Genomic DNA, 17,666 nt, shown 5'->3' on the forward strand with positions numbered 1-17,666 from the left:
CGAGACACAGCCCACAGACAGCGTTAATCTCACCTCAGACTTGGAGGCTGCTGAGCCAAGCTAGGCGGGCATGAGCTGATGACTGGAGGTGTTCTTTGTGACCAAGCGTGTTAGAATCTGCTATAAGATGTTCAAATATGTGAAACTTGGATGTCTACAACCAGGACTGTCTGTTTCACTGTTAATGGAGGCTCACACATGGAACGTTCTGCACACCTCAGCGGGTGTCTCCCCTTCTCTCGTTCCCATCCCCCATTTACCTGAACGCCCTGGTGTCCTACCTAAGAACCTGCATTCTCACTGCACTGAACCACATGCTTTGCGGCATCCCTGGATTATAAGACAAAGTTACCATCAGCTGAGACCCTGAGTGCCTGCTGGGGAGGATTCTATATTTTACCCTCTCCTCTGCTATAGACCAAGTATCATTCTTAGCCACATAAGTCCATGTTACTCAAGAGAGTAACTGACCAGGCCTTTCACAGGGCCCCATGATGTGGCCATTCCTCAGAAGGCCCAGCAAGCACCATTGAGATGAGACCACATCATCAGAGACACCCACCTAGGGCCTGAGGCCCCCAACCTCCAGCACCCCAACTGAATGTGCAGCGATGAGAGGCCTGTGGGGCCTCGTGCAGCCCACTCAGCCTGGCAGAGCAGCCACCTGGCTGGTCCATAGGTTCTGGAGCACCATGAGCTTCATGGCCTTTCCTCCTTCTCTGCTGGTGCCTGGCTTTCCCAGTGTTCATAGCCTTGTCTCCCCCATGGTAGCTTTAATGGCAGAATTACAGCTGGGCTGAAGTTCTCTCGAAATAAGAGACTACCCTATACCTCATGGAGTGTCCCAGGGTCCTGAAACACCCTCTCCACATAATGGCTGAGTTCAAGATGGCAGGTTCCTCTACCCCTCAGGGTGCCAGTCAGCCTGGGGCAGCCTCTACTCTTGAGAATCACCCTGGATAGAAACAGAAGTGGGCAGCTGCCTGGGAGCCCCGATGTGCAGAGAACATCAAATGTCAGTAACCAACCCGGCTCCTGGAGCCTGAGCGGCAGTCATGCCCCCCAGCTTCTGGCTAACTCTTCGGGCATCCACAACCATGTGGCATCTGAGACAGTGGGTTGAGTGTGTCCCCCACATCCACATGTTGAGGCCCGACCCCTACTGAGGTGATATCAAGGGACAGGCCCATGACATCATGGTGCATCAAGGAAGGGCACCTTTAACAAATGCCAAGAGTGCTGGTACCCTAACCCAAGACTTCCAGCCTCCAAAGCTGTGAGGAGGAAACAGCTGTTGTTTATAAGTCAACGGTGTTTTGTTTTAACACACAAATAGGCAAAACCTTAATACCTGTAAAACTGTTAAATCTATGTGCAAAATCTTTTGTACCCACAAAGACCTTATATCAATTTAAGATTCTCTGATAATTTTTTAAATGAATACCCAGCTTCAGAGGGATGGCTTTGGATACTTTCACCGTTTTGTGAAATTTTATGTCTTTATAATAGTTTTATAGAAGATAATTACACCATCACCCTCGCTCGCTCCCTCCCTCTATCCCTTCCCTGCTCCCTCTTGCAGATTTCCTGTCCTGTTGTTCAAATTCATAGCCCCTTTTTCTTTAGTTGTTGTTATAAACCTAGGCGTGTGCACGTGTGTGTGTGTGTGTGTGTGTGTGTGTGTTTCTAAACATGTAATGCAGCCTTCTCAGCCTGTATAATGTTACATGCGTGTGTGTGATCTCAGGGCTGACTGCTTGGGACTAGATAGCCAGTCGGGAGGCCTTGTTCTGGAGACTGCTTCTCACACTCAGCGTGCTCTCCTTGTTCCCTGCCTAGGGTTGAGGCTCCGTGAGCTCCCCGCTTCCATGGCAGCACGCCCACTGCTGTCGTCACTGCTCAGGTCTTGTTTAGGTAGCCATGTTGATGAGACTTGGCGGGTGTCAACATCACAGAGAACTTCCTGTTTTCCTTGCTGTTGCAATCTTTCCACCCCTTTTTTGCAGTGATCCAGGCCTGGTTAAGTACAGGGCTTGTATTTAGGTGTATCCATCGGACTTGGCACCACACTCTCTCGTGCTTTCTGCGTTTCCATCAGTTGCGGTTTTCTGTAATGGTCTCTATTTCACAGAGAAGCTTCTTTATGTTGGGTAACAAGTATACCAATCTGTGCATATGAGGATAAATATTTATAATGTAATTAGGAATTATGCTTGTTATAGCTGCAGGTTCTCCTCCAAGGTCCGTGACTTTATGAACCCCAGGTTGTTGGCCGGTTTTCCAATACCTGCATAGTTTCCCTCTTCTTAAGGAAGCCTGAGTTCAATTAGAGAACTGTTGGTGACCTCCCAGGTATGTGTACCACTGTTGCACCCTTAAGTTTAGTACGGTGCCATGTTGGTCTTTGCTGTGGTTCATAGGTAGAACTGTTGGGCATGGCCCTCCCTTGGAAACTGCATTACACCGTCTGGTCCCATGAAGGCTGGTCCTCAGAGAGAAGGCGTCAGGTCAGGTCCACTCAGGCCTTCTGGGTCCTGTGTCTGAAGTGCATGGTGTCTCCAGAAACAGAGCTAACCTTCCACCCCTAGGGGCAGCCCAGGCAACAGCAGTAGTGTATGCTGTCTTGAGACTCTCTTGGACAACACCAACCAACAAACTCAAAAGGGTTGTTTTCATGTCGGGTGTTGGTGTTTGGCACTTGTGTGGGAGCATTGCCACCCAGTGGGAAGATTTCATTTAAACTCAGACTTGTATGGAGTATGTTTAATTTTCGGTTAGATAGGCAGTAGGTGGTTTCCCTGGGGCTTCCCAGGCATCCTTGCTGTTCTTCTGCTCTCTTCACTCCTTCTACACCTATCTCCTCCTCCCCAATGAAAGGTCCTCCCGTTTTTCTCATTTCCCCTTTCAGGTCACGTGTACCTGCTATTACCTTCTCTACTGCTCTCCTGCCCTCATGGCCCATTTTGCTTCCCTGGTTGCTGCAGTTACTCAAGGTTATTTACTCGATAGGAAGCTCAGATAAGAGAACACACATTTGTCTTTCTGGGTCTGGGTTACTGCACTCAATATGATCTTTTCTAGTTCTTTCCATGTACCTTCAAATTTCATGTCTTTTTGTTTGTTTGTTTGGTTGTTTTTTTGTTTGTTTTTTTGAGACAGGGTTTCTCTGTGTAACCTTGGCTGTCCTAGACTAGCTTTGTAGACCAGGCTGGCCTTGAACTCACAGCGATCTGCCTGCCTTGCCTCCCAAGTGCTGGGATTAAAGGCTGTGCCCCTTTGCCCAGGCTTTCTTTTTTTTTTTAAGGTTTATTTATTTATTATTATGTATACAGAGCTCTTCCTGAGTGTACACCTGCCTGCCAGAAGAGGGCATCAGATCACACTGTAGATGGTTATGAGGCACCATGTGGTTGCTGGGAATTGAACTCAGACCCCCTGGAAGAGCAACCAGTGCTCTTAACCTCTGAGCCACCTCTCCAACCCGATTTCATTTTTCTTTATAGCTGAGTAGTATTCCATATTTTAGTAACATATTTCCATTATTCATCTATCAGTTGAAGGGCATTTAGGTTGTTTCCATTTCCCAGCTATTGTGACTAGAGTCACAACACATATGGCTGAGCAACTGGTTATGTGCGGAGTAGGATCAGGCCCTTTGTGCATCTGCTGGAGAATGGCATAGTGGGCCACGTGCTGGAAGACTTACTTTTAGATTTTTGTGGCTTCTCCACACTGACTTCCTGGGCAGCTGGTCCAGCTTGCAGCTCCACCAACAACGGGTTTGCTGAGAATTGTTTGACTATCCAGAGTCTTCTGTGGTTCCATGTGAGTCCTAGGGTAGCTTTTTCTATTTCTTTCAAGAATGAGATGTGAAATTAGACTGGGGTTTACTGAATCTGCCAATGGCTTTTGGTAGAGTGCTCGTTTACACAGGGTTTACTGAATCTGCCAATGGCTTTTGGTAGAGTGCTCGTTTACACAATGTTAATCCTATCAATTCATGAACATGGGATTCCATTTTCTGGCACCTCTTTCTTCAGAGATTTAATTTTTTTGTAAAGTTTTTTTTTGTTTTGCTGTTTTTATTTTGTTTTTTGCTATATTTTTCAAAACAGAGTTTCTCTATGTAACAGCTCTGGCTGTCCTGGAACTCACTCTATAGACCAGACCAGAGTAGCCTCAAACTCAGAGATCTGCCTGCCTCCACCTCCCATGAGCTGGGATGAAGGGTGTGCATCACTATGCCCAGACTCTGTAGAGGTCTTTTACCTCCTTAGAAATTTTGTCTTATTTGAGGCCACTGTGAATAGGAGTGTGTCCACTATCTCCTTTTCTGTATTTAGTAGAAAATATATTAATATTTGCAAGCTAATTCTATTCCTGCTACATTGCTGAATTTTTTTTTTATAATTTCTAGAAGTTTTCTGGTAGAATTTTGGGGAGCTCTTATATATGATATCATGTCATCTGCAAATAAAGATAATTTGACTAATTCTTTTCCTATTTATGCTCCTTTAATTTCCTTCTCTTGTCTTATTGATCAATCTGGTGCTTCAAGCAATATTGAAAAGGAGGGGAGACATTGCCCAGCCCAGTCACATTCCTGATCTCAATGGGATTGCGTCTAGTTTTTCTTCATTTAGGATGATTTTGGGCACAGGTTTCTCATGCAGTTTTTATTGTGTTGAGCTATGTTTCTTCTACCCTACATTCCCCAGGACTTTCCTGTAGCTGGTCTTTGCTACTCTGTGGGTTCTTCTTTCTCTCCCCTTTCTCGCCCCAGGTTTCACCCCCATCACCAGATAGAGAAAGAAAGAGAGAGGAGAGAGAGCAATGGCGATCTCTGAATTTGATTCTTTCTTCTTGTTTCTTCTTTGAGCACAAATGCTAACAAATCACAACCAACCCCCTGAATGACCAACAACCACCAACCCCACCTCTTGGGGCTCTGGCATTTATATGCCTCTGAAATTTTCCCAGAATTCCAAACATTATACAATCACAGAAACTATCTGCAGCTGGCTAAAACACACCTCTGCTAGAGCAGGGGGCAAATTATTGTCAGCTGCTGTGGACAATCCGAGCAGCCCCATACCCCATAGCTGGGATTAAAATGAAAACATATTCTTATAATATTTCTGTATTTTTTAATATTTCTGTATTTTTAAAAAGAAATTATGATTCTAGAATTCTCACTATACTTTTATCATATAGACATGCTGGATTTTTGTCAAAGGCTTTTTCTGCATTGGGTACACTCATGTGACTTTGGTCTTTAAGCCTGTTGATGTGATGTATTACACTTGTTGACTTGCCTATATCGAACTAATGCCTGCACTGCAGGGGTAAAGCCAACTTAGTCACGGTGGGTAACCTTTTTTGTCATTTGCCTGTATTCTGTTTACAAGTAATTTTATTGAGCACTTTTAGATATATGTTCATCATCATCAGGGATGTTGGCCTGTAGTTTTCTTTTTGTTGTTGGGTCTTTACCTGGTTTTGCCATAGTGACACTGGCTTCATAGTCTGGGATGCTTCTTGTATTACTATTTTCAAAAAATAGTTTAAGAAGGACAGGCTGTGGATCTCTGAATGTGTGGTAGAATTCTGTATTTCTATCTGGTCTTGGATAGTTTTTAGTTGGGAGGCTTTTTATTATTATTTCATTCTTACTTGTTATGGATTGGTTTAGGTTTTTGACTTGCTATCGGTTTAATTTTGATGGTTTGGCTGCATCTAGAAATTTATCCATTTCTTTTAGGTTTCCAAACTAAGGAAGTACAGGCCTATAAAGTATTCCCTTATAATATTCTAAATTTCTTTGGTATCTATTGTAATTGAAATAGAATTATGCAATGAGAAGTTTGGTTTCTTTAAAACCCCAGCTATGGTATATGAAATCCCAGGTGTAATATATGGGCCTGTTTCAGATTATCCATAGCTGCTATGACTTGTCCTGTGCTCTAGGAGGGGTGTGATTTTTGCCAGCTGCAAATAGCTTACATTTGGAATTCAGGGGACTCTTGGGAGGGTATAAATGCAAGAGCCCCGAGAGGGCCTGTGGTGCCTGCTACTCCACCTGTTGCTGCCCCTGTTGCTGCTGGTTCCTGGTGTTGTTTTTGCTACCGCTGGATTCCTGGTTGCTGGTATTCTGATGATGAAGACTGGACTTTCCCAAAGGAACTCTGTGCCCCTAATCAGGAGGAAGTAGTCTAAAGAGGTCCATGTCCCCTTTCCCCTCCAGCGTTCTTTCTCAGCTACCTAGGGAGTTGGAAGGGATTGGGATGGAGAAGGGTGGTAGTTATAGGAACCAAAATAAGTAGCCAAAAGCTGGTTATGAAGTGACATCATCTTCCCCCTCCTTTCCCTACCCCAGTTACCCGCCTTCAGTGTCCTTCAGTAGCCTCCCGTGCCCTTCCACTCTCAAGTTGGTAGCCTCTTTTATCTGATTATATTTGTTACTTATATGTGTGTGTACACAACATATATAAAGAGAACCTGCTGTGTCCACTTTTGGTGTCTGTGTATGTGGTTTCAGGGCTGGCAGCTCTGCGCTGGACAAAACAGTGGGAGAGGCTAATTCCCAATCTCCCAGCAGGCATTATTACCTGTGGTTCTTTGTCTAGGGGCAAGACCCCGAGAAATTTCCTCTTTTCATGTTAACATGTCCATTGATACTGCTATTGTTATGGTCTGCCTATGCAGCCATTAATAGGAAAAACCGGTTCACAGAAGAAACCCTGGTTTCAGGCTCTCACAATCCTCCTGCCTCCTCTTCTGTGATATTCCCTGCGCTGTGTGTGGAAGAGGTGTGATGTGAGCGTGTCCACTGGGGGCTGGGCTCTCTGCATGTGTCCAGCCGTGGCTCTCTGTGTGGCCGCCATTTACCATAAAGATAAGCTCTTTTGACGAGGGCTGATTGGCACACACTCAGTGTCGGTGAAAAGACTGTGTTGCTCTGTTGGAGGCAGCTGGGAGGCCGAGGCTCTGCTCAACATTTGCCCTTTTTCCTCCTCAGGTGGGCGGGGACAGGACGGAAGCCCTGTCATCACCTTCCCCGACTACCCAGCCTTCAGCGAGATCCCAGACAAGGAGTTCCAGAATGTCATGACCTATCTCACCAGCATCCCCAGGTAGGGGCCTCTGCAGCCACAGCTGCTTCCGGGCTGTGTTCTGTCTGACTGACACGCCAGCGTCCTGGGTCATGGTGGCACCTCCTCGAGGAAAGGGTTCACAGCTCAGAGGCCACTGTGACAGGTCCTGGGCCTGTCCTCTTCCCATGAACTACTTGGCACTGTAGTACTCCCAGCACAGGATCCCAGGTTCAAGTCCAGCATGAGCTACTAGTGAGAATTATTGCAAGAAAACAAAATAGAGTCACTTCTCTCGTTTAAAACGTCGCTAGTCGTTGTCCATTCTGGGCTCCACGGTGAGCGAGTCCTTGTCTCCGTCCTTGGGAAAAGGTTCCCTGTGGTCACGAGTGTGGAAGAACACCCTCTGCAGCTGAGGCCCAGTGAATCCCAGAGCTTGGTTTCCGTTCCAGTCTGGTCATCAGTCCCAGGAGGTCACCAGCCTGCAGGGGAGACCTGGCCCTGGGCAGCTGCTGGAAACCACGAAAGCAGAAGTAGCTGCAGCCACTTCTGTGTCTTGGTCCTCGTATTAGTCAAGATCTCCTAGAGGGACAGACCCATAGAATGTCTAGTAAAAGAGGACTTGTCAGATCGGCCTGCACGCTGTGATCCAGGAATGGCTGTCTCACGTCGGCAAGGCCCAGCCCCTGGGAACTGTTTGGTTTGTGGCAGAACGTCTCAGTCAGACCGAGGGACTGGAGGATTCCTAGAGAGTGGCTTGTCTGTCACAGAGCTGAGGGAGAGGCTAGAGAAGTGGCCGTGTTCCATCTGAGACTCGCTCAGACATCCAAGGAGGGGTGGCAGGCTCGGAGCACAGAGCAAGGCCTGCCTAGGAGTGGGTGAGAGTGGGTGGGTAGGGCTAAGGGTGGGCGGAGCAGGGGAAGAGTTAAAACAGCCTCTGTGTGTCCAGAAGAGGAAGAAGATCCACTGTGCCAACGGATGTAAGACTGAGCCAGGAAGTAGAGGTGAAGCCAAGCTGGCCCTGAGGAGCAGGGGACCACCAGGCCCTGTTGGTGTAGACAGTTCATGGGTTTCTAGGTCAATACTGTGCTGTGCCTGCTATTACCGGTAGCCCCTCCCCCACGGTCTCCTCTAGCAGCTCCCTCCCCACCTCCCACTGTCCCCTTGGCCATTACCAGTAGCTCCACCGCCTCCACTGTCCCTTCAGTGACTATCAGGGGTCCTGCCCCTCTGGCTTGTCCTAGCATGTTAGGACCCTGCTAAGTACACTTTGGGCGACTGGAGCAAGTTTGACAGGATATAGGAGAGAAATGGAAGACAGGCAGAGGGTGCCCTGACCTCGCTTGCCCCTGAGACCACAGAGGAAGCTGGGTGACGGAAGTGGGAAGCATGTAGATTGTACCCCACGATGAGAGGCCTGAGTGTGCTGCTGGAAGTGGCCCAATGGCGAGGAAGAGGGCGCAGCCAGCAGACTCGTCGTCTCTGTCCTTGCCTGCCATGGTCCGTTTCCTCCTCCAGGCTGAGCCAGTGCCAGCAGAGCCCAGCGGGAGAGGCAGCAGCCCTTACCGGGGGGTGGGGGGGGTGGGGGGGTGGGGGTGGGGGGGGTGGGGGGGCCTCTGAGTGCGAAGCAGTCTGCACTCACCCACAGCCTCCTCTCAGGGTTCTGGAGCTGCCCTCCCCCACCTCATACCAGCCATGGCAATTTCCAGCCTCCCTGACCACCTCCAGGTCTGAGGAAGGCCACCAAGGAGACGTGCATACATGCATACTCATTCGTGTGTAAGTGCGCGCACACACGCGCACACACACATACATGTACTCTCAGTCACACATGTACAGGCTAACATACACACCCATGTACTCATGCACTTACACATGCTCACACTTACAAATTAACTCATACATGCTCTTGCATATGCACAGATTCACACCTGTGCTCCCCACATGCACACTCTCACATGCACACACCTTCCTGTGTGTTTCCAACTTGTGTTCACATATGCATGCTCATATACACTTGTGTATGTGCATGCATTCAGATGGAAGTTTCCAGGGAGTGTGAGTGTACGGGTAGAGAGAGTGTGTGCGCCCATGCTTGCACTAAGCCGCCGCCACGCCTGTGTTAAAGATGCAATCTCTGCTTCTTCCTCACCAGAAACCACAGAGAGGGACTGGCTAACCTCCAGACTGCTCACTCCCACGCGTGGTGGACAGCATGGCCCCAGTCTCAGCTTCCTTTATGTCCAGCAATGCTTTAGAGCCGTTGAGTTGGCCTTGTTTATTGATTCCCATAGTGTAAATCGGCCAATGCACCTGCCTGTCAGCAGGGAGCTGTGGGGTCCGAGCTTTCATGGTCAGGGCCCTACGACGGTGAAGAGCCTTCACTCAAGGAGTAGGTTTTTATTTTCTGTCCCCTGTTGAGGACAGTTCCTAAATGTCACGACGGTGAAGAGCCATCACTAGAGGAGTAGGTTTTTATTTTCTGTCCCCTGTTGAGGACAGTTCCTAAATGTCGCCCTCGAGCCTCATGTGTCCAGGTCAGTTCTTCTACTGCTGTCATGAAACATGACCAAAAGCAACTTGGAGAGGAAAGGGTTTATTTTACTTACATTTCCATATTACTGTTCATCACTAAAGGAAGTCAGGGCAGGAACCTGGGGTCAGGAGCTGATGCAGAGGCCATGGAAGGTGCTGCTTACTGGCTTGCTCCCCATGGCTTGTTCAGTCGGCTTTCTTATAGCACCCAGGACCACCAGCCCAGGGATGATACCACACCACACATGTGTGCTACACACACACCACACCACACATGTGTGCCACACACACACCACACCACACATATGTGCCACACATACCATGCCACACATGTGTGCCTCACACACACACACACCACTCCACATTCATGTGCTACACACACTCCACACCACACATGTGTGCCACACACACACACCACACCACACACATGTGCCACACACACCACACCACACACGTGTGACACACACACACCACACATGTGTGACACACACACCACACCACACATGTGTGACACACACCACACCACACACATGTACCTCATACACACATACCACACCACATACATGTGCCACACACACACGTGTGACACATACACCACACCACACACGTATGATGACATACCACACCATACACTGTGTGACACATATACCACACCACACATGTGTGACACACACACACATCAACAATTTCTTTGTGAGCTGTGATGAGCTCTGGTTCAGAGCACAGACCAACTCAAGTCTTAAGGAGTTCAACAGAACTCAGAGAGGCCTTCTGGGGCAAGACCATGGCTCTGGGAGACTGAGGGAAGGGCAGGTAGGAGACTGCTTAGCCAAGATGGCCGGGAGGTGGGTATTCAGGCCATTTCTGACAGCAGGGTCCCTGATTTCACTTCTCCTCTAGTGTTCAGAGAAAGGCAGATTGAGCCCAGTAGCCACTGCAGAACCATGGCTTCCATTAGTCTCCTTGTCCTTCAGAGCCAGGAGGATTGGATCATATAGTGTCCCTCTGCCCTCCCCCAACACATATAACAGCCACCTGGTGCCCCTCTGCCCTCCCCCAACCCAAATAACAGCCACCTGGTGCCCCTCTGCCCTCCCCCAACACATATAACAGCCACCTGGTGCCCCTCTGCCCTCCCACAACACATATAACAGCCACCTGGTGTCCCTCTGCCCTCCCCCAACCCATATAACACCCACCTGGTGCCCCTCTGCCGTCCCCAACCCATATAACACCCACCTGGTGCCCCTCTGCCCTCCCCAACCCATATAACACCCACCTGGTGTCCCTCTGCCCTCCCCAACCCATATAACACCCACCTGGTGCCCCTCTGCCCTCCCCAACCCATATAACACCCACCTGGTGCCCCTCTGCCCTCCCCCAACCCATATAACACCCACCTGGTGCCCCTCTGCCCTCCCCCAACCCATATAACACCCACCTGGTGCCCCTCTGCCCTCCCCCAACCCATATAACACCCACCTGGTGTCCCTCTGCCCTCCCCAACCCATATAACACCCACCTGGTGCCCCTCTGCCCTCCCCAACCCATATAACACCCACCTGGTGCCCCTCTGCCCTCCCCAACCCATATAACACCCACCTGGTGCCCCTCTGCCCTCCCCCAACCCATATAACACCCACCTGGTGCCCCTCTGCCCTCCCCCAACCCATATAACACCCACCTGGTGCCCCTCTGCCCTCCCCCAACCCATATAACACCCACCTGGTGCCCCTCTGCCCTCCCCCAACACATATAACACCCACCTGGTGCCCCTCTGCCCTCCCCCAACCCATATAACACCCACCTGGTGCCCCTCTGCCCTCCCCCAACCCATATAACACCCACCTGGTGCCCCTCTGCCCTCCCCCAACCCATATAACACCCACCTGGTGCCCCTCTGCCCTCCCCCAACCCATATAACACCCACCTGGTGCCCCTCTGCCCTCCCCAACACATATAACACCCACCTGGTGCCCCTCTGCCCTCCCCAACCCATATAACACCCACCTGGTGCCCCTCTGCCCTCCCCCAACCCATATAACACCCACCTGGTGCCCCTCTGCCCTCCCCAACCCATATAACACCCACCTGGTGTCCCTCTGCCCTCCCCCAACACATAGCATGTGCCTATGCCTCCCCAGAGAGGCTTGAGGCTGGGGACACCTACCCAGAGCCAGGCATAGGTAATAACACACACAGGTGGGAGGGGCCACCCTGTTCCATGACCCCACCCTTGTCCCTGCTCAGAAGAGACCAGGTCCTATGTGTTCTGCTGACTGGCTCCATGCCTCCTGGGCCAGTGCTCTAAGTAAGCCCTTGAGCCCAGAGGAACCAGCCAGGCAACCCAGGGAAGATGGGTACCCTCGGGACGATCGCCTTATTGTCCTCGAGCTGTCCTAGGGTTCTGGCTGGGTCCTCACAAACTCTGTTCCTTTATGCTCTCAGGATGCTCTAAGCAGCCAGTTGCCACTTCAACCTGTGAGGCCTGGGAACCCGGTAGGAGGCCAAGGGTAAAGAACGACCCAGCTCTAGCCCCCTCCTGACTGCGCAGCTTCATGCTGGCCACAAGAGGGCGCCATTACTCAAACTATTGTAAAATCTCACCATTTACCATGTGCCTTGTGGCGCAACTGACCTGCCCTATTTTCACATACATTTTATCCCCCTTTCGTTCTTCTAACTAGTAATTTATAAATCATGTACACGGTGCTCCAGGATATGCTTTTAAACTCCAGTGTTACTAAGACAGTGACAGGAAGGACAAGACATTTCATACACTCTGAGAAATCACAGGAACATGTCCTACTGGCCAGAGATGTTCCATCTGTGATGAACTTATCCTGTGACCCTTGGGCCTCTGCTTGCCTCACCACTAGCTGCCTCTCTCCAGAACCACACGCTCTCTCCTGAGGTCACGTTCTAGTTCCCTCCATCCAGGCGCCACAGGGGGACACATCACACTTGTACCCTTCTCCAACTATGAGATTTCTGATCTCTGGCTACTGTACCCCAGCCCCAACACTCACTCCTGCTGTTTGGCCCTTGGATGTTTACCGTTATCCCATGATAACAGTTCTTCTACTTATGTGAGCAATGGGGTTAATTTTTCCTGGGGGAGATAACACCGGTGACACCAAAGGGACCAATGAGAAGCCAAAGAAAGATCACATCCACATCCATCTTTTCAAAGTGACGAACTGAGTGACCTTACACAACAGCTGCATCATAGCAAAGACACCATCTCCCCGAAACCATGTGGGGCTGGGACAGGACTGTGCGGTGAGGGTGTGAGGAGGCAGCTAGGAGGGACAGAGTGTGCCTAGAATCTCAGGTGAGAGCCCAGCAATCCCCTCCCTCTCTCCAGCTATGAGGGGGGAGCAAGCCTGACCTTGTGAGGGTGTCCTGCGGGTACTCATAGTTGCTCTGATCTAAAGAGGGAGGCAGGCATGCCACACCCAGGGGACTGTGTTCCCTCACTGATGTCAGGGACTTGGCGTGTTTGACCTCTGCTACCCCAAACCCACGCAGGATAGAGTAGGTCCCCCTGATGCCCCTGCTGCTGGATCCCACATGGGATGGAGTAGGTCCCCCTGATGCCCCTGCTGCTGGATCCCACGCGGGATGGAGTAGGTCCCCCTGATGCCCCTGCTGCTGGATCCCTCGCGGGATGGAGTAGGTCCCCCTGACGCCCCTGCTGCTGGATCCCACGCGGGATGGAGTAGGTCCCCCTGACGCCCCTGCTGCTGGATCCCACGCGGGATGGAGTAGGTCCCCCTGACGCCCCTGCTGCTGGATCCCACGCGGGATGGAGTAGGTCCCCCTGACGCCCCTGCTGCTGGATCCCACGCGGGATGGAGTAGGTCCCCCTGACGCCCCTGCTGCTGGATCCCTCGCGGGATGGAGTAGGTCCCCCTGATGCCCCTGCTGCTGGATCCCACACGGGATGGAGTAGGTCCCCCTGACGCCCCTGCTGCTGGATCCCACGTGGGATGGAGTAGGTCCCCCTGATGCCCCTGCTGCTGGATCCCATGCGGGATGGAGTAGGTCCCCCTGATGCCCCTGCTGCTGGATCCCACGCGGGATGGAGTAGGTCCCCCTGATGCCCCTGCTGCTGGATCCCACGCGGGATGGAGTAGGTCCCCCTGACGCCCCTGCTGCTGGATCCCACGCGGGATGGAGTAGGTCCCCCTGATGCCGGATCCCACTGAGCTAGGCTTTTGAGGAAATATGAAGCTGTAGGACAGACCGAGGCCTGTACCTGCCATTCCGATTGCTGTTCCTGCCAGTGGCACTGTGGTCAGACCTCACAGGCTTTCAGAACTAGAACAGCGGTGCCCTTAGAGAAGGTTCCTGCAAACTCCAAATTCCTGAAACAGCCTTTGTGAGACCTATCACCCCCCCACACCCCACCCACACCCCTTTTTTTTTCTTTTTTTGAGACAGGGTTTCTCTGTATAGCCCTGGCTGTCCTGAAACTCTCTGTAGACCAGGCTGGCCTCAAACTCAAAGATCCACCTGCCTCTGCCTCCCTAGTGCTAGGATTAAAGGTGTGTGCCACCATGCCCAGCCCCCACTCTTTTTAAATAAAGTGAGCCCATGGATCTCACATTTAGCTCGTGTGCCCACCTGGGAAGCCCCCCCCCCCCTTGCATGACCTTGTTGAATAGAATGTGTCAGTCAGGGAGAGTTTTGAGGTTTCAAAAGCTCAAGTCAGCCAGGCTCAGTGTTTCTCTCTTCCTGATGCCTGTGGATCCGGGTGTAGACCTCTCAGCTACCTCTCCAGCACTGTGTCTGCCTGTGTGCCACCATATCTCCCTGCCATGATGACAAGGAACCAAACCTCTAAAACTGTAAGCCAGCTCCAATTATGATAGTTTTCCTTTATAAGAGTTGCTGTGATCATGGTGTCTCTGCACAGCAACAGAACTCAAGACAGAACTTGGTACCAGGAGTGGGGCGTTGCTGTGACAGGCCAGGCCATGCTGCTTGTTGGCAGAATGTGGACTTTGGGACTTTGATTGGGAACACAAGTGACTGCTTAGAGCAGCACTTGATGGACCATACTAGTAGGAGCATGGAAGACAATGGTGCTGAGAACAGTGTAGATCATAATGGTGCAGCTCCAGGGGTCTCAGAGGAGAAGAGTCTTAGTAAGTGGCCTAGAGACTGTTCTTGTGATATTTTAGCAAAGAATGTGGCTGCTTTCTGCTTTTATCCAAATAATCTGCCAGAGGCTAAATCGAAGAGCCTTGGGATTAATGGTGTTGGCAGAGGAGATTTCAAGACAGCCTAGTGTTGACTGTGTTGTACGGGCAGGCTTATGCAGATCTATAATGAAAAGGAGCAAGCCAGTAAGCAGCCCCCTTCTATGGCACCTGCATCAGCTCCTGCCTCCAGGTTCCTGCTCTGTTTAGGTTCCTATCCTGACCTCCTTCAGTGATGAGCAGTGATAAGGAAGTGTAAGCCAAATAAGTCCTTTCCTCCTCAACTTACTTTTGGTCATGGTGTTTCATCACAGTAATAGTAGCTCAAAGATAGTATTTCACGTGTAGTAATATTTTTCACTCAAATGGACTTGTGTGAGATCATAGTTTCACACTAATGCAGGACTTTAGAAAATCCAGATGTTTAGCATGAGTGCAGGGACAGAGCTTCCTGGGTGGATGGGGTGGTGGTTTAGGAACATGTTGTGCCTGTGTGTGGCCAACAGCAACTATCTGTGCTTTCTTGGGCATTTGCACAGATGCACACAGGAAATGGCAAGCTGGATATAGGCTCGCAAGCTTCTGCATTAGCCTGGGGTGGGGTCAAGGACCCTGGGGTGCACTGTGAAATTTGTTCCCCTAAAAAGAATGTTCTGGCCTCAGAATCTCACTAGGGCCTCGGGTCTAGGGCCTATTGTGGAACTGTGAAGGGGTATCTTTATGTGTGTATGCGTATCTGTGTGTGTATTGGATATATGTGTACATATCCATGTATGTATATGGGCAAATGCACATGTGTGTAGAGGCCAGAGGTCAAGATCCAATGTCTTCCTCAATCACTCTCCAATTTTTTTTTTCCGTCAGGGTCTCTGTCCCCAAATCTGTAACTCACTGATTTGGCCCAGCTGGCTGACCATGTGCCTCAGGGATCCTCCTGTCACACTCTCCCCAGTTCTAAGCTTACAAGCATGCACTGCTACGCCAGCTTTTTTCTTATGTGAGCTTGGAATCCTAGCACAGGCCTTCATACTTCATGGCAAGCAAATTTACCTACTAGCCATCTCCCAAGCTCCCTCATGCGGGGGTTCATGGGAAATGTGGAGACTGGAGAAAGAGGCTATGATTCCTCCATAACAGAAATTGCTTCTGGACCAGGTGTGGTGGCACACACCTTTAATCCCAGCACTCAGGAGGCAGAGGCAGGCAGATCGCTGTGAGTTCGAGGCCAGCCTGGTCTACAAAGTGAGTCTAGGAAAGCTACACAGAGAAACCCTGTCTCAAAAAACCAAAAAAAAAAAAATTGCTTCTGGAAAAGGGGGAAACTGAGTCAGGCTGTGCTGCACTGTGAACTGATCACCTTAGTCACAGATACCACTTTCACTGGATTTGCATGTAACTCTAGTGGCCCCAGCAGGTGGATGCAGAAGGGACCGGAAATAACCACAGTGAGTCACAGAGGAGTAGCATCTCCTCTCATGTGTACCCCTTGGCGCTGGCTGCTATTAGGAGGCCCTGCAGGTTAGCCCTCTGTGGGTGTTCCTCAGACTACTGGTTTAGGACTGGAAGCATGCAGCTGCACTGTTTGGATTGAGTCTTCTGTGGATGGTGACGTCCCATCATCCTGAGCCTTGTCACTCTAGAAAGGGTCAGGCTTGGGTGCCTAACGCAGAGCTACAGAGGCGGACCCGGGGCATTACCTGCAGTAGAGGAGGGAGGCAGGAGGTGGCTCCTGTCAGCCCAGCGGTCCCATGGCCTTAGGGCTTCTGAGATTGTACATAAGTTCCTTGCACCATAGGGAGAGCGCCTATAACACTGAGAGGATGGTTGGAGGCCCATCAGCCAGACATCTGTCAGTGGTCTCTACTCCATGTGGCCACTACAGCGCTGCTACCTCCCTGTCTGGATCTGGGCTGGGCTGTGAACCACATGGTACAGTTGAGGCCAGGATAGTTGGATTCACCCACCAACCATTAAATGCCACGTCAAATTGAGCAAAGGCCAGTGTAGTGCCGTTCAGAAGGAGTATAGCCCTCATACTCCCTTGGGGTGTAAGACGCCTCTATTGCCCAGGCCAGAGCAGGATGGGAGACCTGTTCTGTTTGCACCTCTTCAGGCCCTAGCCCAGTGGAACCAGCTGGGCAAGAGAGGGTCTGCAGTCCTGCTGAGCCAGCAGCAGCAGAAGGCTGCCTGAGAAAAGACTTTCTTGTACACGGACATTTCCCCAAGAGTATTCTGCATGTCACCAACATTCCGCTGTGCACTGGTGTGTGCTTTGCATGCCACTGTCACATTGCTTCCAAGACTTAGAATGGTCTATTGATGCAGACGTGGCATGCAGCTTTGCTGACTGCATAATTTATAGTGCAGTATAGATTTCTGACTTTCACTTAAGTACAGAAATGGCTTGCTGAGAATCGTTCATAGTTTCGGAAACCAGGCACTCAGAGCTGGGGCCTCCGCCAGCCTGGCTTGTTCCTGTCTGTGGAGGATTGGCTGACAGCAGTGGCTGCTGGCATCGCACAATTGGCGGGCATGTGAAATTAGCCAACAGAAGCACACCTCCCACTTCCACCCTGTGACTCAGGCTTCTGCCGCCAGGCTGAGCTGAGAGACCGAGGGCATGCTACACAGCTGCACGATGCTGCCCTGCCTTTATCCCAGATGTCGCTGCTGCGGAGGGCGAAGGCTCACACCACACACCCCACTGACATCAGGGAGCCTTCACAAGCCTTGGAGATTTTCACCCCAAACCGTGATGTCATCAGGAGCCATTTTTTAATGTGGATGAACACAGGACCTCAGATGTTGGGACTAACATGATGTATGGGTCCTG

The 17,666-nt window shown here is 50.7% G+C and overlaps 1 protein-coding gene across 19 annotated transcripts in view; it reads left to right on the forward strand.

The window, feature by feature from the left end:
* The window catches only part of MCF2L (MCF.2 cell line derived transforming sequence like), a 156,082-nt gene that overhangs the window by 97,468 nt on the left and 40,948 nt on the right, over nt 1–17,666 (forward strand). For 18 of the 19 annotated variants that reach the window (XM_084759493.1, XM_084759494.1, XM_084759480.1 and 15 more), the window contains one exon: nt 7,019–7,133. In XM_084759493.1, the coding sequence (XP_084615619.1) occupies nt 7,019–7,133 (115 nt within the window). Of the gene's footprint in view, nt 1–7,018; nt 7,134–17,425; nt 17,655–17,666 lie in introns of those variants that run through there. The other variant, XM_084759490.1, reaches the window with a different exon arrangement.

Source organism: Acomys minous, assembly GCF_964271855.1.
Source record: "Acomys minous genome assembly, chromosome: 15".
NCBI classification, from domain to species: Eukaryota; Metazoa; Chordata; class Mammalia; order Rodentia; family Muridae; genus Acomys; species Acomys minous.